Source organism: Oncorhynchus masou, chromosome 25 (assembly GCF_036934945.1).
Source record: "Oncorhynchus masou masou isolate Uvic2021 chromosome 25, UVic_Omas_1.1, whole genome shotgun sequence".
Classification (NCBI taxonomy): Eukaryota; Metazoa; Chordata; class Actinopteri; order Salmoniformes; family Salmonidae; genus Oncorhynchus; species Oncorhynchus masou.
In genome coordinates, this window is record NC_088236.1 from 46513899 (window position 1) to 46538905 (window position 25007).

General features: G+C 41.7%; 1 protein-coding gene across 7 annotated transcripts in view; it reads left to right on the top strand.

Moving 5' to 3' along the window:
* The window catches only part of LOC135514404 (rhotekin-like), a 139079-nt gene that overhangs the window by 30963 nt on the left and 83109 nt on the right, over positions 1-25007 (top strand). For 2 of the 7 annotated variants that reach the window (XM_064937871.1, XM_064937875.1), the window contains exon 1: positions 14925-15669. The exons of the other annotated variants lie outside the window; for them this stretch is intronic. In XM_064937871.1, the coding sequence (XP_064793943.1) occupies positions 15574-15669 (96 nt within the window). In that variant the 5' untranslated portion in view covers positions 14925-15573. Of the gene's footprint in view, positions 1-14924; positions 15670-25007 lie in introns of those variants that run through there. 7 annotated transcript variants of the gene reach the window in all.

Sequence of the window (25007 nt, forward strand, 5' to 3'; positions counted from 1 at the left end):
GATCATCGGGACTAGTTTATGAAAATGTGTTGTTTTCATAGTTTCTACGCGGTATTCTAAATGTCCTGATTTCCTGGTAGTGAGAACTCCTTTGTCTAACTAGCCCAGTTGAGAGAAGGATAGGAAAATACATGGTTGTGCGTCTGCCTCTTAAACGCACACATGCACACTCACAGGCATGCGCGCACAGGAGTATGCCTGGATGGTAGAGATGGAATGTCTGGCATTTATTCATGTTTCATGTCCTTGGTCCTGATGAGCATGTACATAAGAGCTGCTCAACACAATATTGATGTGCTTAGTTCACCAGTTTACCAGGATTAAATGTGCTTCATTTTCAGAAGTTATTTGGCCGCTTTAGTTGTGATTACAAACCTTATTAAAACATTTAGGCCTATGGGCAAGGCTACATGAGGTGTGCGACTGTGATTTGAAAAAGTCACACGAAAAGGCATTGTTTCTTATACGTAATTGGCTGATATTGTCACCCATCAGACTACTCTTTATTTAATCGTGTCTTTACATTTACTAAATAGTATGTGTGTGAAATGAGTTTTGGATTTAGAATGGATCGTTATCATGCACCTGTATCAAAACAGGGTCAGGGGGGAAAAATACGACATCTATGCACTTAAATAGCAAATGGAGGACACTTTCCCCCCGTGGTTTATTTCCACGCCAGCCAGGTAGAAACACCGTCGCCACTGTGTTTCTAAGCCTCTCAAGCCCTCTATTGTCTTGCCAGGGAGACCGACTGACTGACACTGGTCTAGTCAGGGATGACATGGCAATTCTTGACAGATTTTTTTCACCAGTTTCTTTTTGTTGAATATACTAGGATGTCGCGAGCCACTAAATACAGCATTTGTTTGTGCCTCACAAATGGTTACTTCCCTGGCATCACAAAGAATATTGACTTTGTGTGGGACTGTTTGGTTATGTTCTTTTGTTGAGCAAAGTCATTCCTTAGAGTTATCATTGTGTCATTCACCAAAGATTATTATTATTATTGGGGCGGCAGGTAGCCTAGTGGTTATAGCATTGATCAAATCCCCGAGCTGACAAGGTAAAAATCTGTCGTTCTGCCCCTGAACAAGGCACTTAACCCCCTCTTCCTAGGTCGTCATTGTAAATAAGAATTTGTTCCTAACTGACTTGCCTAGTTAAATGAAGGTTAAAAAAAATTCAATCCAAGAATCCATTACATATGGTTGTATTTCCCCCCCCCCACATGTATTGAAAGCATTCTACAGGGACGCTGGCCCATGTGTTGACTCCAATGCTTCCCACAGATGTGTCAAGTTGGCTGGATGTCCTTTGGGTGGTGGACCTTTCTTCATACATCTGTTGAGCATGAAAAATCTAGCAAGGTTGCAGTTCTTCACACATTCAACCCCTGAATGGCGCACATACACAATCCTTGTCTCTAGGTTTAAAAATCCATCTTTAAACATGTCCCCTCCCCTCCCCTTCATCTACACTGATTTTGAAGTGGATTTAACAAGTGACATCAATAAGGGATCATAGCTTTCACCTGGTCGGTCTGTCATGGAAAGAGCAGGTTTTCTTAATGTTTTCTGCACTTAGTGTATATAGAATAAGGTGCCATTTAGGATGCTACCCAAGCCTCTGGAACAGGGGAACCAGAGCCCAGTCCATGTCAGTCACTTATATCACCTCTTCTCTCTACCCCCCTCTCCTTGCCTTTGGACAAAGGATCTGTTCATCTCGCTCGCTCCCACAAACATCACATCAGCACCTGACCATTGTGAGAGGAGGGAGCCTGGGCCCCCCCTCATAGAGAAACATGTCCAAGTGTACTCGCTCCCTCTGTGTGTTTGTGCACATGTACAGTGCCTTCAGAAATAATTCACACCCCTTGACTTTTTCCACATTTTGTTGTTACAGACCGAATTTAAAATGGATTAAATTGAGATTTTGTGTCACTGGCCGACACATACAATACCCCATAATGTCAAAGTGGAATTATGTTTTTAGAAATCTTTAAAAATGAATTAAAAATGAAAAGCTGAAATGTCTTTAGTCAATAAGTATTCAACGCCTTTAAATAATTTCTTAACAAGTCACCTAATACATTGCATGGACTCTGTGTGCAATAATAGTGTTAACATGAATTTTGAATGACTACTTCATCTCTGTACCCCACACATACAATTATCTGTAAGGCCCCTCAGTCGAGCAGTGAATTTCAAACACAGATTCAACCACAAAGACCAGGGAGGTTTTTTGATGCCTAGCAAATAAGGGCACCTATTGGTAGATGGGTAAACATGAAAAAAGCAGACATTGAATATCCATTTGAGCATGGTGAAGTTATTAATTATACTTTGGAAGGTGTATAAATACACCCAGTCACTACAAACGTATAGGCATCTTTCCTAACTCAGTTGCCAGAGAGGAAGGAAACAGCTCAGGGATTTCACCATGAGGCCAATGGTGACTTTAAAACAGTTACAGAGTTTAATGGCTGTGATAGAACTGAGGATGGATCAACATTGTAGTTACTCCTTTATACTAACTTTATTGACAGAATGAAAAGAAGAAAGCCTATACATAATATAAATATTCCAAAACATGCATCCTGTTTGCAACAAGGCACTAAAGTAATACTGCAAAGTATTAGTCCTAAATACAAAGTGTTATGTTTGGGGAAAATCCAATACAACACATTACTGAGTATCACTCTTCATATTTTCAAGTGCAGTGGTGGTTGCATCATGTTATGGGTATTTACATTCGTTTTTTAAAAATTCACCTTTATTTAACCAGATAGGCCAGTTGAGAACAAATTCTCATTTACAACTGCGACCTGGCCAAGATAAAGCAAAGCAGTGAGACACAAAGAACAACACAGAGTTACACATGGAATAAACAAACGTACAGTCAATAACAGAATAACAGAACCACTATTTTATTCGTTCCACTCCACTTTTCAGACCAGCAAAATAAAGTTCTGAAGCAGTTCTGCCCTAAAAAAAAATACCAGTTTACCAGGTAGCCTACACACGCTGGCAAAGATTTTAAGCTTGCAGGCAGACACTGGAATATGTTTCAGAGTGACACAGTGAGTGCTTTGCATAGGCGCTTTGTTGCATTTTTTGTTGTTTTCTGGAACATAAAAGAACGTTATGAATTGGTTCCCATGCTCCTAAAATAATGGTTCTGTTCCGGAACAATATGTATCACTTTCGTTTCCGGTTCCATTTCTGTTCCTTCTTTTCCATTTTTGGTTCTTCCCCCTGAACTGGTACCAACCCCTGCTGTGTATAGTTATGTAAATGAAATATTTCTGTATTTCATTTTCAATAAATGTACAAAACATTCCCAAAACATGTTTTCACTTTGTCATTATGGGGTACTGTGGAAAAAAATATATTTAATCCATTTTGAATGCAGGCTGTATCACAACAAAATGTGGAATATGTCAAGGGGTATGAATACTTTCTGAAGGCACTGTATGCTTGGGGCAGATTTATAGTTTATAGTGTGTGTGTGTGTGTGTGTGTGTGTGTGTGTGTGTGTGTGTGTGTGTGTGTGTGTGTGTGTAGGTGGGTGACTGATTGAAGTCAGTGTTGTGTTTAGAACTGCGCTCCTCCAGGCAGTGTGTGGGATGTTTTAACCCCGTAGGAGGTCAGGGGGGGCCAAAACAGAAAACAATGATGTCACTCGCTATTGAGAAATTGGCTTTTTAATGCTTGACAGGTGTTGATTGCTTGACAGGTGCTGAGGTCACTAGTGATTGTCAGCTTGGAAGAGTGAGAGTGTGGTTGTGCTAGGGGTGTAAAGTATGTAAGAAAAAATACTTTCGCTCACCGTTGCCGCTTGTTATAGACCCCCCTCTGCCCCCAGTTGTGCCCTGGACACCATATGTGAATTGATCGCCCCCATCTATCTTCAGAGTTCATACTGTTAGGTGACCTAAACTGGGACAAGCTTAACACCCCGGCCGTACCACAATCTAAGCTAGATGCCCTCAATCTCACACAAATCATCAAGGAACCTACCAGGTACAACCCTAAATCTGTAACCATGGGCACCCTCTTAGATATCCTCCTGACCAACCTGCCCTCCAAATACACCTCTGCTGTCTTCAACCAGGATCTCAGCGATCACTGCCTCATTGCCTACATCCGTAATGGGTCTGCGGTCATATGACCACCCCTCGTCACTGTCAAACACTCCTTAAAACACTTCTGCAAACAGGCCCTTCTAATCGACCTGGCCCAGGTATCCTGGAAGTAGAGGATGCCTGGTTGCTCTTCAAAAGTGCCTTCCTCACCATCTTAAATAAGCATGCCCCATTCAAGAAATGTAGAACTAAGAACAGATATAGCCCTTGGTTCAACCCAGACTTGACTGCCCTTGACCAGCACAAAAACATCATGTGGCATTCTGCATTAGCATCGAATAGCCCCCGTGATATGCAACTTTTCAGGGAAGTCAGGAACCAATATACTCAGTCAGTTAGGAAAGCTAAGGCTACCTTTTTCAAACAGAAATTTGCTTCCTGCAGCACTAATTCCAAATAGTTTTGGGACACTGTAAAGTCCATGGAGAATAAGAACACCTCCTCCCAGCTGCCCACTGCACTGAGGGTAGGAAACACTGTCACCACCGATATATCTACGATAATCGCTCATTTCAATAAGCATTTTTCCATCTCTGAAGCTGGAGTCTTATGTCTCCCTCTCTAACTTTAAACATCAGCTGTCTGAGCAGCTTACCGATCACTGTACCTGTGCACAGCCAATCTGTCAATAGTACACCCGGCTACCTCAACCCCATAGTATTACTTACCCTCTTGCTCTTTTGCACCCCAGTATCTCTGCTTGCACATCATCATCTGCACATCTATCACTCCAGTATTAATGCTCAATTGTAATTATTTTCCCTTCTTGGGCCTATTTATTGCCCACCTCCCTACTCTTCTACATTTGCACACACTGTACATGGATTAAAAAAAAATATATATATATATATATATATTGTTATTCTTTGTGTTTGTTTATGTGTAACCCTGTGTGGTTGTTTTTGTCGCACGGCTTTGCTTTGTCTTGGCCAGGTCGCAGTTGTAAATGAGAACTTATTCTCAACTGGCCTACCTGGTTAAATAAAGGTGAAATAAAAATGAATAAAATAAAAAACTTTTTAGTACAACATAAGTCATTTTTACTATTTACTATTTTTTGACAACTTTTCCTTCACTACATTCCTAAAGCCAATTGTGCTTTTTACTCCATAAAGTACTTGTTACATTTTGAAAGCTTAACAGGACAGAAAAATTGTAAATTCATCACACTTACCAAGTGAACATCCCTTTTGTAAATGATGTCTGAGTGTTGGAGTGGGCCCCTTGGCCCTGGCTATCTGTAAATAAAAAACAGGAAAGAAAATTGTGTTGCCTGGTTTGCTTAATATAAGGAACTTGAAAATATTTAACTTGTGCTTTTGATACTTAGGTATATTTGAGTAATGATATCTACTTTGATACTTAAGTCTGTTAAAAACCAAATGCTTTTAGACTTTTACTCAAGTGGTATTTTACTGGGTGACTCACTTTTACTTGAGTACATTTCTATGAAGGTATCATTACTTCTACTCAAGTATGACAATTAGATACTTTTTCCACCCCTGGTTTGCGCACCAATGCATGTACCTAACTGTCTATTTTCAGTTGTCGTTGGATACCCTTTTAGCCCGTAGTTGCTATTGAGTTTCTGTCTCTTTATTGTTAACTTAATGCCCATTGCTCATTAATTTCCACCCCTCTTCAGGTAATAGCTACAGATAGGATATTGTCACAGTGCACTGACCCCTTTCCCAGGCCTACTGCCTCCGTGGGAACACTGACAGTGGCCTTGGAGGCAGTTAGTGACAGTCAGAGGTCTGTGGTAATGCCAGTAATAAGTATGTGGCATTCCTCTGCTGTGGTTGTCTTTCCCTTCCTGAAGAAGGAAACGAGACCAAAAAGAGCCACTGAACACTGTCTTTCAGCAGTGCTGTGCTCAGCCTTTCCGCCCTCAATAAACTTGTCAATTCTTGATTGCTTTGTTTGGACTAACACATTGATTCATGGTTTGTTGTGGATTCACTTACTACTTACAGCCTCTGTGTATGTTAGGAGTTCACTTCATTGTGAAATGAGAGATTCACACCAGCACCAGTATGGAAAGGGAATGTGCTGTTTGCAGTTTTTCCTGTAGAGGGAGCCATTGCTCCATTGTATGATGTCCTGATGTGGAGCACAGCAAAAACTTCTCATTCAGCCTAACTATTGTCTTTGTAACTAAGGAATGTATAATGTGTATACATGCCAATCTAGGATACAGCTCTCTTAGTATCCATCAAAATTAGTCACTAGAGACCAAATGATGAGCCATTGAATTCCAGTTTCATCAAAAAGAGCCAAAACATTGAATTGTCCCAATATAGATGATACCTTCATGAAAATCAAATCAAATTTTATTGATTGCATACACATATTTTGCAGATGCTGTTGTGGGTGTAGCAAAATGCTTGTGTTCCTAGCTCAAACAGTGCCGTAATATCTAACAATTCACAACAATACACACATCTAAAAGTAGAAGAATGGAATTAATAAATATATAAATATTAGGACAAGCAATATTGGAGTCCGGAGTACATATATAACACTCTAAACTTTTGAGCAGTAGTGTATATATATACACTACCGTTCAAAAGTTTAGAGTCACTTAGAAATGTCCTTGTTTTTTTTTTCTGTCCATTGAAATAACATCAAATTGATCAGAAATACAGTGTAGACATTGTTAATGTTAAAAATGACTATTGTAGTTGGAAACGGCTGATTTTTAACCTCTGAACACCCTTGTGGGTGGAGGTGTTGTTTCCTACCTTCACCACCTGGTGGCAGTCTGTCAGGAAGTCCAGGACCCAGTTGGGGTTCAGTCCCAGGGCCCCTGAGCTTAATGATGAGTTTGGAGGGTACTATGGTGTTGAAGGCTGAAGAAGATGGAAATCAATAAAGTTGAATTGGCTAATGTGCTCATAAAGATTTAATTGAGGTGCAGAGTGATGAGATCATACCATATAGTGTATGTGATTGTGCAGAGGCTAAGGGGAGTTGCTGGGAGACTGCCAGAACGTTCCGTCAAGCTCCAGCTGACGTGGTGTTGAAGTGTCTCCAGAGAGATGAGTGTAGAGGAAATGCCTGTGTCAGTGAATATGTGCAGCCTTTTAGCTCAGTGGTGCAAGCTGTGTGTGTGTGTGTGTGTGTGTGTTTCTCTATTTCTCTCCTAGTTCTCAGCCAAGAATGTTGCTGCTATGTTACTCTCCTTATGTTACTGATGCTGGGAAAACAGGACATAGGCTACAACTACACACTAAGAGTATTCCTCAAGGGGTCTTTGGGAAGTTAGATGGTTCTATGTGGAACCATAATGACTCAAAGAATCCTTTGAGCCCTTCAATAGTTCTTTGCAGTTCAGAAAAGTTTTTTTTTTTTTTGGTGATAATGTGGGGCAGTGGCTCATTAGAATATTTTGTAGCGTGGTTTGCTCACGGTTATTTTTGGGCAACCGCGTGTGAGACCCACAGGGTGAAACTGGTTGAATCAACGTTATTTCCATGTAATTTCAACAACAACAAAAATGTCAGCGTTTACGTTGGATCAACGTGGAAAACTGATTAGATTTGCAAAAAGTCATCAACATAAAGGAATTTTGTCTTTTTTTCACCAAACTTTTAACCTCATGGTGACATTTTTTGTTGATTTTACATTGAATTCACTTCTAAACTAGATGTTGAACTGACATCTAAGCCCAGTGGGGTGTCCTTTCAGTTTCTCTAATCTATTGTTTTATGCGATTACATGTTAAATACGACTATGCCCAGTGATGGTGTCTTGTGAAAGACTCACGTATGGCCTTCTGTGAATTGAGGGAAATTGACTAAATCAGTGGTTCTGAATTATCTCCTCAGGGAACCGCAGCAATTCCAGAGTTAGTACACCTTATTCAACTTGTCAATTAAAACAATAATAACACCTCTGGGATTTTGGCAAACCAGAAAGGCAAACTGGCAAACCAGAATAAAAAAACTCTATGGTTCTTTACCATAGCAGAACCCTTTTTTGGTGCTATATAGAAGTTTTTATTAATGGTTCTTTATAGCACCATAACGGTTCAGTTTAGAACCATATGTGCATAGTTCTTTATTTATTTATTTATTTTTATTTTACCTTTATTTAACTAGGCAAGTCAGTTAAGAACAAATTCTTATTTTCAATGACGGCCTAGGAACAGTGGGTTAACTTCGTGTTCAGGGGCAGAACGACAGATTTGTACCTTGTCAGCTCGGGTTCTAAAAAAAGGTTAGATGTAAGCACCAAAAGGTATCCGCTATGGTTACAAGCCAAATGAACCTTATTTGGGACTATATATAACTGTTTGTGTGTGTACCCCCCAGTACCTCTCCAAGTGTGTGGCTCACTGTACTCACTCTAACCGCACACTGATGAGAGAAAACAATGTCACATGTCTACAGCATTCAAGTCTGCTATGAAGTCACGTACGGGAAGAGAACAGAGAACGAATCCGACCTGACTGAATGTGCTCTGGCATCTGTCTGTCTCAGTCTGTGTGTGTGTGTGTTTTCCTCCAGGGGTCTTCTGTATGACTGCCGTCTGGTTTTACAGCTAATCAGGTGAAACGGGTGTGTTGCGTGATAAGCCTGCCGACGGACTCTCACCAGAACAACAACACACTGAATCACAGCAGACTGTGCACCATACCTGTGTGAAATGGTTTCTCGAGTTGTATTTGTCATGTGCACAAGTACAGTGAAATGCTTAACAAACGTGCAAGCCATACCCAACAGTGCAGTTTTCAGTATAACTAATACAATTTAAACCACAGTCCCTGGGTAGGTTATTGAAAACAATTAAAATAACAATACAGACAAACAAAGAGCAGTGAGCACACGCAGAGCAACATAGGACAAGCAACACGTAGCACATAAATCTACAAAGCAAAAATACATAAAAGCAACAAAGTCTTTTCACACCTCACAAGCTACAGACAACAGGTAACATGGAAAGCGGCAATACACAGCTAGGCATTATGTTCACGAGTCTGTTTGTCCTTTAAGCATGACCTTGTTTTTTGTGAAGGTGCGATAGGTGGGTCAATGAGTGTTCAACCCCTTTGTTATGGGAAGCCTAAATAGGTTCAGGAGTAATAGTGTGTTGAACAAGTCTCATAATAAGTTGTATGGACTCACTCTGTGTGCAATAGTGTTTATCATGATTTTCGAATGACTACCTCATCTCTGTACCCAACACTAAGGTCGACTAAGGTCTCTCAGTCGAGCAGTTCATTTCAAATACAGATTCAACCACAAAGATCAGGCAGGTTTTGTAATGCCTCTCAAAGAAGGGCACCTTATTGGTAGATGGGTAAAAAAACATTTAAAGCAGACATGGAGTATCTCTTTTGAGCATGGTAAAGTTATTAATTACACTTTGGATGGTGTATAAACACCCAGTCACTACAAGATACAGGCGTCCTTCCTAACTCAGTTGCCGGAGAGGAAGGAAACCTTTCAGGGATTTCACCATGAGGCAAATGGTGACTTTAAAAATTAGAGTTGAATGGCTGTGATAGGAGAACTGAGATGGATCAACAACATTGTAGTTACTCCACAATACTAACCTAAATTACAGTGTGGAAAAAGGAAGCCAAAAAAATGCATCCTGTTTTCAATAAGGCATTAAAGTAAAATTGCCAAACAATTGCCAAAGAAATGTACTTTTTGTCCTGAATACAAGTTGTTATGTTTGGGGCAAATCCAACTAAACTCACCACTGAGTACCACTCTTCATATTTTCAAGCAAGGTGGTGGCTGCATCATGTTATGGGTATGCTTGTCATCGGCAAGGACTAGGGAGTTTTTTTAGGTTAAAAAGAAACAAAATAGAGCTAACCACAGGCAAAAACCTGGTTCAGTCTGCTTTCCAACAGACATTGGGAGACAAATTCACCTTTCAGCAGGACAATAACCTAAAACACAAGGCCAAATATACACTGTAGTTGCTTATCAGATGACATTGAATGTTCCTAAGTGGCCTAGTTACCATTTTGACTTGAAAATCCATGGCAAGACTGTCTAGCAATGATCAACAACCAACTTTTCAGACCCCTTGACCTTTTCCACATTTGTTACGTTACAGCCTTATTCTGAAATAGTTTAAATTACATTTTCTCCTCATCAATCTACATACAATACCCCATAATGACAAAGAGAAAAACAGGTTTTTAGCAAATGTATAAAATAAAATAAAACTTAACTTATTTACATAAGTATTCAGACCCTTTGCTATGAGACACAAAATTGAGCTCAGGTCCATCCTGTTTCCATGGATCATCCGTGAGAGCTTTCTACAACTTTAATGGAGTCCACCTGTGGTAAATTAAATTGATTGAATTGATCAGATCTTTATGGGAGTGTGGCCAGACGGAAGCCATTCCTCAGTAAAAGGCACATGACAGCCCGCTTGGAGTTTTCCAAGATGCACCTAAAGACTATCAGACCATGCAAAACAAGATTCTCTGGTCTGATGAAACCAAGATTGAACAATTTTTGGCCTGAATGCCAAGTGTCAAGTCTGTAGGAAACCTGGCACCATCCCTCCGGTGAAGCATGTTGGTGACAGCATCATGCTGTGGGGATGTTTTTCAGCAGCAGGGAGTGGGACACTAGTCTGGATCATGGGAAAGATGAACAAAGCAAAGTACAGAGATCCTTGATGAAAACCTTCTCCAGAGCACTCAGGACCTCAGACTGGGTCGAAGGTTCACCTTCCAACAGGACAACGACTTTAAGCACATAGCCAAGACAACACGAGTGGCTTCAGGGACAATTTTCTGAATGTCCTTAAGTGGCCCAACCAGAGCCCAGACTTGAACCCGATCGAACATCTCTGGAGAGACATGAAAATAGTTGTGCAGCGACGCTCCCCATCCAACCTGACAGAGCTTGAGAGGATCTGCAGAGAAGAACAAAAAACTCCCCAAATACAGGTGTGCAAATCTTGTAGCGTCATACTCAAGACTGGAGGCTGTTATCGCTGCAAAGGTGCTTCAACAAAGTACTGTGTAAAGGGTCTGAATACTTACTCTACCGGTCAAAAGTTGGGGGTCACTTAGAAATGTCCTTGTTTTTAAAAGAAAAGCACAGACTGTCTCTCCCTCACTCTTTCCCTGCCCATCCCACCCTGGGACATTGTCATCATATTTTCCACATGTTCTCCTATTTGATCAAAGATGGGGAACGTAGATGCAGGTATAATAGAAGGGTTCTATAAAGATGAAACAGAATGGTTCTACTGCCACAATTCTAGAAAGGTTCTTGGCTCTGTGTTGGCCTACTACCTCAACAAAGCAGAGTCTATATATCTCACTGCCTCATAGCCCTAGAATCACATTATTCCAGGATAAGGCCTTACGCTAATGCCTGATTGGGTAATGGAGTGACTTCACACACATCTCCCGTTAGCTGATTAGCATATCGGGCGACACTACAGTCAGCACTACGCCATCAGCTAATTTGCACTCCCTAAATACCTGAGCACTGTGGCGTCACTGGTGTGTCCAGGTATAATTATAACACTGTATTTCAACTAGCCACCCCCTAGCGCACACTATCATTTAGGTCAGGGGTAGGCAACTAGATTCAGCCGCGGGACGATTTTGGCTGGAGCGGCTTGTCGGGGTCCGGAACATAGTTACGATGATTTGTACAATTATACAACTAAGCCCATAAAGATTTGTTATTTTCATAATATATAATAATTTCATACCATGATTACTTGAGACACGATCACACATATATATATATATCTTTTAAATATAGATTGCGGGACGGTTTTGGTAGTTGTCTTTTGGTAGTTCCCCTGGCTCTACCTTCAGCCTATTGTAGCTGACCTAATAGGTAGTTGTGGATGTGTTTACACTGGAACTCTAGTGCATTGTTCAGTCCAATGACAGTCCAACCTGGTCTCAGAGCATTTCGTATAATTCATAAGACAGTCCAATCCAAACCATGCCAAACGTAACATATCATACTAAATAGAGTGTCTTGTGTTTACGTACAGAATAACACGAAGTGCTCTTAGACCCGTTTGGACAGTCCGGAATGGGACCAGATTGTTCTCCAACCTGGTTTCACAGTCCGTTGTCTGGCTGCAGTTGGTTTGGTAATGGAGACGGGATTGTTGGAAGTGTTTGAATTGGATGTAGATTCATGAAAAATGTATGGCCCGATTGACATGGGGGAAACCAGCATTGCTCTGTGGCTCATTTCATATAAACGCAGAATCCACCATGTTTCTCTTCTCAGCAGAAAGAAGCAGTGCGAGATGAGAATAGCTGTTCTTTCCTGCTTTGGATATCCCTATGTATTTTTGTTTTAACATTGTAATGTTGAATAGTTTTGATTAAGTGGCAGAAGGAGTAACCTTCACTGTGATTTGTATGAATATATTTATTGTGTATCTATTTATATAGGATCTTAAATGATCCATTGCTTCCAGACCACCTTCCAGTGAATTGTTTGAATGTTAGAATGAGTGACATGCCCCTTTTAATGGTGTGAGCTGACCTCTTGCAAGTCTAAGCTGATTGTTCACCTGTGGCCTCCTGCCTGAAGCCCTTCAGTTTGTTTAAATGGAGGATGACATTCAGTGTGTGAGGGACAGCTGGTATGTCTGCAAGTTTGAACAAAATCAAGCTATCACCATCTGTCTCAACAATGTGCGAGGACATCAGCCAGCTATCTCACAGGGGATTTTCCCCGTCCTGTCGCGGAGTTCCACATGTCAGAGGGGACTGCTGGGGTTTGGGGAGGCTGAACCTCTGAACCAGTCAGACTGTTTTCATAAACACTGAACACCATCCCAGAGAGCATTCCCCTCCATTATTTGTCTTTACACCTCCACTAGAACAATGCGTCTGTTTTCTTACTGTGTGCAGGCTAACCCAGTGTCTGAGGCCGATTAGTTGGGTAATTCAAACTTCAGGACGGAGGCTTTTCTTGGGGGAAATGACTCGGTGAGCTACTTCTCTCCCTTGTCCTGTTCCTGTGCTCTGTGTGGGGAGGGCTTTGTTCATTTTCTTTTTTTATGTGGTATGTTAGGAATTCTGCCATTTCATATGATGTCACACAAGTTTTGCAATTCCTGTAAAATGTTACAAATCTGATTGTGCAATATGCTACACATTTGTCGTGCTTAAGATCCTCGGTGTGTGCATCTTTAAAACCCAGAAGTTTTTCAGAGGAAAGCGAGAGGAACCTCTGGCATGAAGTAGACACTAGAACGCTTAGCTTTGGGATTGTCTCTGTCTCGGGACTCTGAAGAGCCACTGGTGAAGAGGAAACACACAATACAATAAATAACTAGAAATGGCAAGTTAGAGAGCCAGTGCTTTGAGAGTTGAAGAGTGGGGACCAACATTTGGCTGTGTCAACTGAGACAACGTTGGAAAGTTTAACTGTTTAGCCTACTGTTGATAAATTCAGCGATGCTTGGAAAATAGCATTTTTTGTTGAAAACATATAGGCTTAGCATCTTTATTAGGCTACAACTTTGGAATATCCTCCCTTTGATTGCAAGCTCTAAATTGTAGCCTATTTTCAGATTTTTAAAAACAGTAATAGGGCGAATAGTTTTCAGAATTTTATATTGATAGTCGCTTATTTTTGTTTTACTTTAATTGGAGAAATCTATCCATTAGAAGAACTGGGACATTTTCAGCTTCCAGGAATTGTATTACAGAACCTTGCGACATGGGGCTGTGCATTATCATGCTGAAACGTGAGGTGATGGCGGCGGATGAATGGCACGACAATGGGCCTTGGAATCTCGTCACGGTATCTGTGCATTCAAATTGCCATTGATCAAATGCAATTGTGATTGTTGTCCCTAGCTTATGCCTGCCCATACCATTACCCCACCGCCACCATCAGGCACTCTGTTCACAATGTTCATATCAGCAAACTGCTAATCCACACAATGCCATACACGTGGTCTGGGGTTGTGAGGCTGGTTGGACTTACTGCCATATTCTGTAAAATTATGTTGGAGGCAGTTTATGGTACATAGATTAACAGCTCTGGTGGACAGTCCATGTTCCCTCAATAGTTGAGACATCTGTTTTATTGTGTTGTGTGACAAAACTGCACATTTTAGAGTGGCATTTTATTGTCCCCAGCACAAGGCGCATCTATGTAGTGATTGTGCTGTTTAACCAGCTTTTTGATATGCACCTGTCAAGTGGATGGATTATCTTGGCAAATGAAAAATGCTCACTAACAGGGATATAAACAAATTTGTGCACAACATTTTTCAGAAATAAGCTTTTTAAGTGGTAATGGAACATTTCATGGATATTTTATTTCAGCTCATGGAACATGAGACCAGCACTTTAAATATTGCATTTATTGTTTTGTTCGGTGTATTAATTCAGATTGTGTTCTGATCTCATTCCGTTGTCAGCGTATTGCTTTGTGGGGCCGAGGTTTTCGGGGTTAATCTTTAATTTGCTGTTTGGTTAGGCATCTTTTCAAACCGTGATAATGCGCTGTCTGGAACAGTTTTAATTTCGTTGTTATCGAGTGTCTGAATAGATCAATGCTTTCTGACCCGCCACAATTCCTTTTTAAATGCCCGTTTGTCTGCTATTTCGTAGACGTATAATTGATTGTTTAAGGGCATGGAGACAACAATATTCTCCCCTTCACGTACTTTGTATTTTTATTTTAGATTTAATGCTCGGTTGCGAGAGGAGCATTGTATGGGTTAATTTAGCGTAACGTCCCTCGGCTACCGTGGCAAGTACTGCGCACATTTGAGTTGTTGTGGTGTTCGCTCCCGCGGAGGCAATGCCCTTTTGTGGAGAGGTCTTATCACAGCCGACAGACAGCACCTCTCAATCAGGACGCAAAGACACAAAGAGAAGAATTGCATTTAAAAAGGACCATTCTTTCCCATACTGCCAAGGAGGGGTGTTCACTGTTTGTGTTTGAGAAGCCCTTTGTTGCTTGAAAAAAAAAAAAAAAAAGGTAGCCAAGAATATACACTGTGGACAAGCTGTATGTTTTATGAACAGTGTTACTGTATGCTGTTAGGGTTCTCGCACACGTCTCTTCTTGCGCTCGGAGAAGTCAGTGTATTGTGGACTTTGGAAGTTTTAACACAGCGAAACTGGTCTGGATATACTTCAGAAGACACAAAGGTTACCGTGTATGCTATTTTGCGCATTGTTTTTGGAGAGTTGTGCGTAACGCGCCACCTGTACTTTATCTACCAGCAAATTATCGAAACGGATCTACAGTACTGTCTCTTCATGTTTGTTTTCATCTGCTACCATGAGCGTTCTTGGCATTTTTTCATGTGGAATTTGAGTTCTCAGCTCCCATAAACGCTTTTAATTTGCAACAAATTAAGTTTAATTTGAGGGGTGGAAGTGAACATTTTCAAGCCTATGCTACCTCAATTTGTGGATACTACTTCGTGGGATGCCAATGGACAGATACGCAGACATGGAGGACAAACTGCGCATTTTGGAGGACCTGAACATGATGTACATCCGACAGATCGCCCTCAGTTTACAGGTAATGTACCTTATGGAAGCTCTGTCAGTCATCATTAAGTCCCTCCAGACTCTCTCATTGGCTTTGTCTGATATCCTCTCTTCTTTCACCGGCCATTCAATGTGCAGTTTTATCATGTCATATCTTTGCAGTGCATGTCAGTGAAGTGACATTTTCAAGCTTAAGTGTACAAATCATAGGGTGTCAAAAGTCGGGGAGAGCTGTAAAGCTGTTTGGCACGCCGTCTGAGTGTGTGATGTGGCAGGAACCAGGTAAGGTGTACAGGCTCTCACTTCCCCCTGAGCTGTTACAACTGTGTATAGCACGTGAGCCGGTTTACTGAGTGAGTTCACTGCTTTTTTACAGGTTATGTTAAAAGTTGAGCGGGTGTGGCTGAAGAATGTCTCTGACAAAGGGGTTATGCATACTCCGTTGTGGTCTCCTTATGGCCGAGCTAGCTCTCAGTTAGAGAAAATAGAAAACACGCCATCTACAGTAAGTAAAGTCGGGTTGGAGAATAACTAAGATTGTCTCCAGCTGCACATGTGATTCTCGCAAGTCCCCAAAGGGGCAAAACTCTCTGTCAGAGGGAGGAAGACATAATGATGCAATACTTATATCAATACCTAACAAAGTGTGGTGTCATTGACGTGAACACTATGCATAACACAGTCCACATCTCTGTTCCTTTGACAAGCGGAGGAAATAGCTAGAGCATCTCAATGTCTTAGTCTGGGGAGAGAGGCAGGAGACGCATGGTCATTGGAAGTGATATGGGAAATATGTCAAAAGGACATTTTAATGCTTAATTTCTTGGGCTTTTGGCTGCTCTGTTGTAAAACAATGTTGGCTCTGCAGCTGTTGTGTGTTAGGGTGTTGGGGGCGTGTTATCTAAGTGACAATTGGAGTGCCAGCCTCTGGCACTGTGTTGGACAGTCATATCACCATAGCACAGGTTGGCAGCTCACTTCCAGTGTCTTAGTTCATTTGTTCCAAACAGACAAACCAGGTGGCTGTCTAATGGGCACATGATGGGCAACTTGGCTTGGTAATAGAGCAATGAATGTCTAATGGATGCACGCATACACACACACACCCTTTTCAGACCCCATACATATACTCAGTGGAGCTGGCTCCTCTCTCTAGAATAGACACCAGCTAGCTCTCTGGCATTTAAACAGAAACTAGATGCGTCTCCACTGTGTGTTTTTCATTTAACTAAGCAAGTCAGTTAAGAACACATTTTTTTTTTTACAATGACTGCCTACCCCGGACAAACCTTCCCCTAACCCGGACAATGCTGGGCCAAATCGAACTCCCGAACACGGCCGGTTGTGGTACAGTCCGGGATCAAACCAGGGTCTGTAGTGACGCCTCGAGCACTGAGATGCAGTGCCTTAGATCGCTGCGCCACTCGGGAGCTATAGTACCCCTAACCAGAACAGAGTTTAGAACGCTGTCTTTCCCCCTGGCGTTCCCTGCCTCCCTGTTGAATCCCTAACCTATCAACCGCTCAGATATTACCGAATCATCATTGACACTCTCATGAGTTGTAACCTTTTTAATTCCAGCCACCAAATGTCAGTCAGTCTCAAACCATTCAATTATACTCTATGAAAGAGCTTGCTTTAAGACACTGACTTGTTTACTGATGAACTGGAAGCAGCCAGTCAATGTACATGCTGAATCTGTGTTCTATACTGGCAGAGAACGGTGGCAGATACTCTCTCAACGAAGAGAGCCTAACTGGGTTGTCAGTGTGTAATATCTCAGTAAACAGTATTGCTTGGACAGGCTTGTTTCTCTTCAGTGCCGCCCCCTCCTCTCCTTCCCTGCCTGTGTGGGTTGCTGGAACAGCGATTCTTTGTATGTGATGGGGCTGTGCAACCCACTGGAGCTCCAGGATGACGACTTCTCTGTCTGCTGCAGAGAGGCCTCCATTCAGCCGTAGCATAATTTGTCTTTTGCCCTAAAGGTCATTTAGAAGAGTGCTGTGGATGATCCAGTTGCTATGGTCTAAAAACACTGCCAACTTCCCTTTTGTTGTCACTGTTGCTGACTGGGAGGACTGTGCCTGTCCAGTATGCAAACGTGAGTTCTACAGGTAAGACATCTGTTTGCTCATAGAGGGGCAGCTGTTCTGAGCTCATGTGGTTACATAGAATAACCCTGGCGAGGAAGCAGCAGAGCTAGCATTCCAGACAACAAACAAGTGTCAGTGCACCACTCGCAGATTTATAGTCTCTCAGTATTTCCCTTCTATTCATTTAGTGAGGGTCACCGCCACCCCAAAAGATGCGAGTACATACAGTACCAGTCAAAGTTTGGACACCTACTCATTCCATGGTTTTTCTTTATTTTTACTATTTTCTACATTGTAGAATAATTGTGAAGACATCAACTATGAAATAACACATATGGAATCATATAGTAACCAAAAAAGTGTTAAACAAATAAAAATATATTTTTGATTCTTCAAAGCAGCCACTCCTTGCCTTGACAGCTTTGCACACATTTTTATTACAAGGTAAAGTCCTCCCAGATTGCAGATCCTCGGGCTTCCACAAGATGTCAACAGTCTTTGGAGTTTCAGGCATTTTTTTTTTTAAATGAGCCAGAGATTGTAGTTTTTCTAGGTGGCTCCCATTTTGGCTGTAGTGTTTCCATGCGTGTGGATGAGAGCGCGTTCTTTGGTATTTTTCTCCAGTAAAGACTAACGATTCTCCATCTTACATTTTTCAATTTATTTACGTACTAGCGAGTTTTTATATATACAGGACATTATCGAACAAGAGGACCATTTGTGATGTATCTGGGACCTTTTTGAGTGCCAACAAGATCATCAAAGATAAGGCATTTATTTTATCGCTATTTCTGACTTTCGTGGCGCAACTGCCTGGTTGAAATTTGTTTTTCATGCTTTTGTATGTGGGGCTCTGCCTCAGATAATCGCATGGTGTGCTTTCGCCGTAAAGCCTTTAAAAAAATCTGACACAGCGGCTGGATTAACAAGAAGTTAAGCTTTATTTTGATGTACTACACTTGTGATTTTATAAAAGTTAGAAATATTCTGTAGTTTGAATTTCGCACACTACAATTTCACTGGCTGTTGTCAAAGCGGGTCGCTAGCGGAATGCCTGCGCTAGAATGGTTAATGTTGTAAATGACTATTGTAGATACAAACGGCAGATTTATCTACATAGGTGTACGGAGGCCCATTATCACCAACCATCACTCATGCCTGTAATCAAACCCACAAATACTGATGCTCCAGATACTCAACTAGACTAATGAAGGCCAGTTTTATTGCTTCTTTAATCAGGACAACAGTTTTCAGCTGTGCTAACATAATTGCAAATGGGTTTTCTAATAATCAATTAGCCTTTCAAAATGATAAACTTGTATTAGCTAACACAATGTGCAATCGGAACACAGGAGTGATGGTTGCTGATAATGTAGATATTCCATAAAAAATCAGCTGTTAACAGCAACAGTAGTCATTTGCAACATTAACAATGTCTACACTGTATTTCTGATCAATTTGATGTTATTTTAATGGACAAAACATTTGGTTTCCTTTCAAAATCAAGGACATTTCTAAGTGACACCAAACTTTTGAATGGTAGTGTAGAGTATACAGTTGAAGTTGGAAGTTAACATACACTTAGGTCATTAAAACTAGTTTTTCAACCACTCCACAAATTTCTTGTTAACAAACTATAGTTTTGGCAAGATGGTTAGGACATCTACTTTGTGCAAGACACAAGTAATTTTTCCAACAATTGTTTACAGACAGATTATTTAACTTATAATTCACTGTATGACAATTCCAGTGGGTCAGAAGTGTACATACACTAAGTTTACTGTGCCTTTAAACAGCTTGCAAATTACAGAAAATTATGTCATGGCTTTAGAAGCTTCTGATAGGCTAATTGACATCATTTGAGTCAATTGGAGGTGTACCTGTGGATGTATTTCAAGGCCTACCTTCAAACTCGGTGCCTTTTTGCTTGACATCATGGGAAAATTAAAAGAAATCAGCCAAGACTTCAGAAAACAAATTGTAGACCTCCACAAGTCTGGTTCATCCTTGGGAGCAATTTCCAAATGCCTCAAGGTACCACGTTTATCTGTACAAACAATGGCACACAAGTATAAACACCATGGGATCACGTAGCCATCATACCGTTACGGAAGGAGACGCGTTTTGTCTCCTAGAGATGAACGTACTTTGGTGCGAAAAGTGCAAATCAATCTCAGAACAACAGCAGAGGACCTTGTGAAGATGCTGGAGGAAACGGTTACAAAAGTATCTATATCCACAGTAAAGCGAGTCCTATATCGACATAACCTGAAAGGTCGGTCAGCAAGGAAGAAGCCACTGCTCCAAAACCACCATAAAAAAAGCCAGTCTGTGGTTTGCAATTGCACATGGGGACAAAGATCGTACTTTTTGGAAAAATGTCCTCTGGTCCGATGAAACAAAAATAGAACTGTTTGACCATCGTTATGTTTGGAGGTAAAGGGTCAGGCTTGCAAGCCGAAGAACACCATCACAACTGTGATGCACGGGGGTGGCAGCATCATGTTGTGGGTGTGCTTTGCTGCAGGAGGGACTGGTGAACTTCACAAAATAGATGGCATCATGAGGAAAGAAAATTGTGTGGATATATTGAAGCAACATAGCAAGACCTCAGTCAGTCAGGAAGTTAAATCTTGGTTGCTGATGTGTCTTCCAAATGGACAATGACCCCAAGCATACTTTCAAAGTTATGGCAAAATGGCCTAAGGACAACAAAGTCAAGGTATTGGAGTGGCCATCACAAAGCCCTGACCTCAACCCTATAGAAGGGTTTTGTGGGCAGAACTTAGTGTGTGTGCGCAAGGAGGCCTACAAACCTGACTCAGTTATACGAGCTCTGTCAGGAGGAATGGGACAAAATTCACCCAACTTATTGTGGGAAGCTTGTGGAAGGCTACCTGAAATGTTTGACCCAAGATAAACAATTTAAAGGCAATGCTACAACGTGCTAATTGAGTGTATGTAAACTTCTGACCCACTGGGAATGTGATGAAAGAAATAAAAGCTGAAAAAAATCATACTCTCTACTATTATTCTGACATTTTACATTCTTAAAATTAAGTGGTGATCCTAACTGACCTAAGACTGGGAATTTTTACTTGACTTAAATGTCAGGAATTGTGGAAAAACTGAGGAGAAATGTTTTTGGCGATGTAAACTTACGACTGTGTGTGTGTGTTTTTATTTATTTATAGTTTGATTAAAAAGCAATCATTTTGATGATTGTTAGGTCTCAAAGACATTATCTCTCAGCCCCATGACAAAATGTCACTGCTGCTGAACAAAAAAATCCTAGAGGAAACACTGGTCCCTAAATCCTTGGTTTGTTTTCAGTCATCTAGAAAGACTTTCTTCTACTCCTCCTAACTTCCCCGTTTGTTCAGGTTTTAACACATCCCATTTTGAATAGTAGTGACCACATTCTTGGCTCCTCTTTGAGCGGTGTTTCTTGTTTCCCTTTATTTCATGGCTGCCGCTCACCTCCGTTACGACGCCCATTAGGGCCACAGTAAAAGGCCTCATCAGTGACAGCGCTGTGAAACATTTTTTTGTCTCTGGAATGCAGGAATTCCGAGCCCACGCTGCTGATGGGAACAGGAAACAGTCCAGTGAAATGCGTGGTTCCCAATAGAGGGTCAGCATAATGTCATAGCAAGGCCTGGATGGGCACATGCACGAGCACATACACTACGTACACACTTAACTGTATATTATTGACCTAATATAGTAGATATGCCTCATGTCTGAGTGACTAAGTAGTGCTCTCCAGTCTCCAGGGTCTGTCCTACATGTCCTATGCTCCCTGTCCGCTTACTGAGAGGTCACAGGCAGAAGGTAGGGCCCTAGATGGCCACTCTCTCCCATGGCTATAATTAGTCTGGAGGCTGTGTGTTCTGGAGAGTGGCCCAGAGGGTGGTCTAAGATTGTGTACCAATGTGCATTGGTCATGTATTGATGAAGCTAGAGTAACAATAATGTATTTCTTGCCACCGGAGTGAGGAGAGGAGCGTGCCCAATAGGACTGGAGCTCGGAGCGAGATTCCCCAAGGCTGTAGCCTTGGCCTTCTTGGCCGCTACCAATTTTGCTTCAGTAGCGCTCACTTAATGAGTTCAGGGCATGCCCGGCCCAGCATGCATTTGTTGTCTACTTGTGTGCTGCTATAGCCCCTTGCTACTGTCATGGAGGTGGCACAATATTTTCATGAAGAAACCGATAAAACAAGCAAGGGAATGCGGTGATATAGTGTTCACAGCTGAAGAACATTGTGGAATCTGAAAAGACATGTATCCCGAAAGCATGATGGTGTACTTACGCTAAAAGAAAGGAACGAGGTGGGTAGTTAAGTGTGTCATTGTAGCAAAGTACTTACAGTGGGGCAAAAAAAGTATTTAGTCAGCCACCAATTGTGCAAGTAATCCCACTTAAAAAGATGATACCCTTTGTTGGCAATGACAAAGTATTGGGATAAACACTTGCTATTGACCAAATACTCATTTTCCACCATAATTTGCAAATAAATTCATTAAAAATCCTACAATGTGATTCTCTGGATTGTTTCTTCTCATTTTGTCTGTCATAGTTGAAGTGTACCTATGATGAAAATTACAGGCCTCATCTTTAAGTGGGAGAACTTGCACAATTGGTGGCTGGCTGAATACTTTTTGCCCCACTGTATAAACAAATCTGATCTCTTAAAATGTTCATTTTTGTTCTATCTGTACAATAGGCCATAACTGTTTTTAGCCCAATATTCCTGGAATTATCCAACTTTCAAGGAGCTTTCTGTTTTGATTGGGTTATTTTGCCTAAACCTTTAGGCCTACTTTTAGAAAAAAAACAACTCTGCATCCCTGACCAGCCTGGCAAGCGTGGCCAAAAGGGTGTTTAGCATCTCCAGTGGCTGGGCAAGCGCTCTCCAGGCACCATCACATGAGCCTGAAGCTACAGACTAGTTTCTAAAAAATGTTTTCAAAGGCACTGTTTAATTTGTCTTTCATTCTAAGTCACGCCGTATATGCACAATTTATAGACCAACAATGATTTACAACAAAACATTGTTGAGAGCTTAATGTCCCTGACTCCCTGTGTGTCGCACTCGCAAATGCTTCACAATGTATATCTTTGTAGGTTATAGCCTAAATAAATAATTAGCTTTCTTTAGACTCGATCTGGCTCCTGACCTACACTACGTGACCAAAAGTATGTGGACATCTGATCGTCAAACATCTCATTCCACAATCATGAGCATTAATATCAATTGGTCCCCCCCCCCTGCTGCTGTAACAGCCCCCACACCACTAGATGTTGGAACATTGCTGTAGGGATTTGCTTCCATTCAGCCACAGGAGCATTAGTGAGTCGGGCACTGATGTTGGGCGATTAGGCTGGCTTGCAGTTGGCGTTTCAATTCATCCCAAAGGTGTTCGATGGGGTTGAGATCAGGGCTTGGTGCAGGCCAGTCAAGGTCTTCCACACTTTCGACAAACCATTTCTGCATGGACTTCGCTTTGTGCACAGGGGCATTGTCATGCTGAAACAGGAAAGGGTCTTCCCCAAACTGTTGTCACAAAGTTGTAAACATTGTCTAGAATGTCATTGTATGCTATAACTTTAAGATTTCCCTTCACTGGAACTTAGGAACCTATCCCGAACCATGGAAAAACAGCCACAGACCATTATTCATCCTCTATTAGACTTTATAGTTGACACTATGCATTGGGGCAGGTAGTGTTTTCCTGGCATCTGCCAAACCCAGATTCGGCTGTTGGACTGCCAGATGGTGAAGCGTGATTCATCACTCCAGAGAACGTGTTTCCACTGCGCCAGAGTCCAATTGCGGCAAGCTTTACACCACTCCAGCAGACACTTGGCATTACGCATGGTGATCTTAGGATTGTGTGCGGCTGCTCGGCCATGGAAACCCATTTCTTGAAGCTCCCAACGAACAGTTCCCGTTCTGTGAGCTTGTGTGACCTGCCACTTTGCGGATAAGCCGTTGCTGCTCCTAGACGTTTCCATTTCACAATAACGGCACTTACAGTTGACTGGGGCAGCTCTAGCAGGGCAGAAATTGACAAACTGACTTGAAAAGGTGGCATCCTATGATGGTGCCACGTTGAATGTCACTGAGCTCTTCAGTACGAGCTATTCTACTGACTGTGTGTCTATGGAGATTGTATGGATGTGTGCTCGATTGTATACACCTGTCAGCAACGCTATGGCTGAAATAGCTCAATCCACTATTTGAAGGGGTGTCCATGTACTTTTGTGTATATAGAGTTTATATGATGTTTAAGATAACGTGGCCTATTTTTTTTTTAAATGATAAGAGCTTCTTACAATACTTTTTCATGTTTATTAAAATACTTTCATTCAAATCATATGGTTTGGTTTCAATACTTCAAAACCAAGTGGTAAGTCATTAAAAAAAAGATGGTTGTTGGTTAAATTGTGATTAAAAATGTTTATAAATGGAGCTAATTTGGAGGCAGTTTATTTTTCCGCCTGTGAGAACGAAGCATTTTTTTTAGCAGAGCGGTTGGAAAGGATGTGAGCGATGAGCGGGATTTCCGACTCCACTCGCATATTCTCTGTGTGTGCGTGATCCTACACCCAGCTCTCACACCGGGGGTGCTCTTCCCCACTCAGCAGGGGTCCAGACTGGAGCATAGCAGGATGCTACCGGGCTGCTGAACCCCTCCCCTCTTGTTGCTCCTGACGCCGCCTGTCGCGCTGCTGCCTCTGATTGGCGAGTGATTAGACAGATCACAAATCATCTGCTCAGGATTAGTTAACCCAACAAGTAACACCCCAGTAAGACCCAGCCAGCCCTACCCAGGCTGAACAACAACACTAGCATGGCTTCTTTTATATCCACAGTGACGATACTGACAACTGTTGTGTGCAACAAAAGCATCAAAGGGATTGAAGACCCAATTTATTTCAATTATATTTGTGGGTTGAATGTGTGGTCATGAAAGGAATGTAGGCTCCTTATTGTACCTGTACAATAATGTAGACTAACAAGGCAGATGTGAATGCCATCACTGCTTGAGTAACGTGCTGCTGATTCTGGCACGCTTTTTGCCATGGTAACCAAGCTTCTGACCCCTCGGCCATGACCTCCATAGGGTCAATGTTGGGATGCTGCCAGGGCGGTTTAGTTTGACCTCTCGCACAACCCTAAACTAGCCATGGCCAGAGTCAGTTTTAGTTCCACTGCCCTGCTCTGGGTCTTGAAAGGTGACTGGAACAAGTTAAACTGCCTGAGTACCT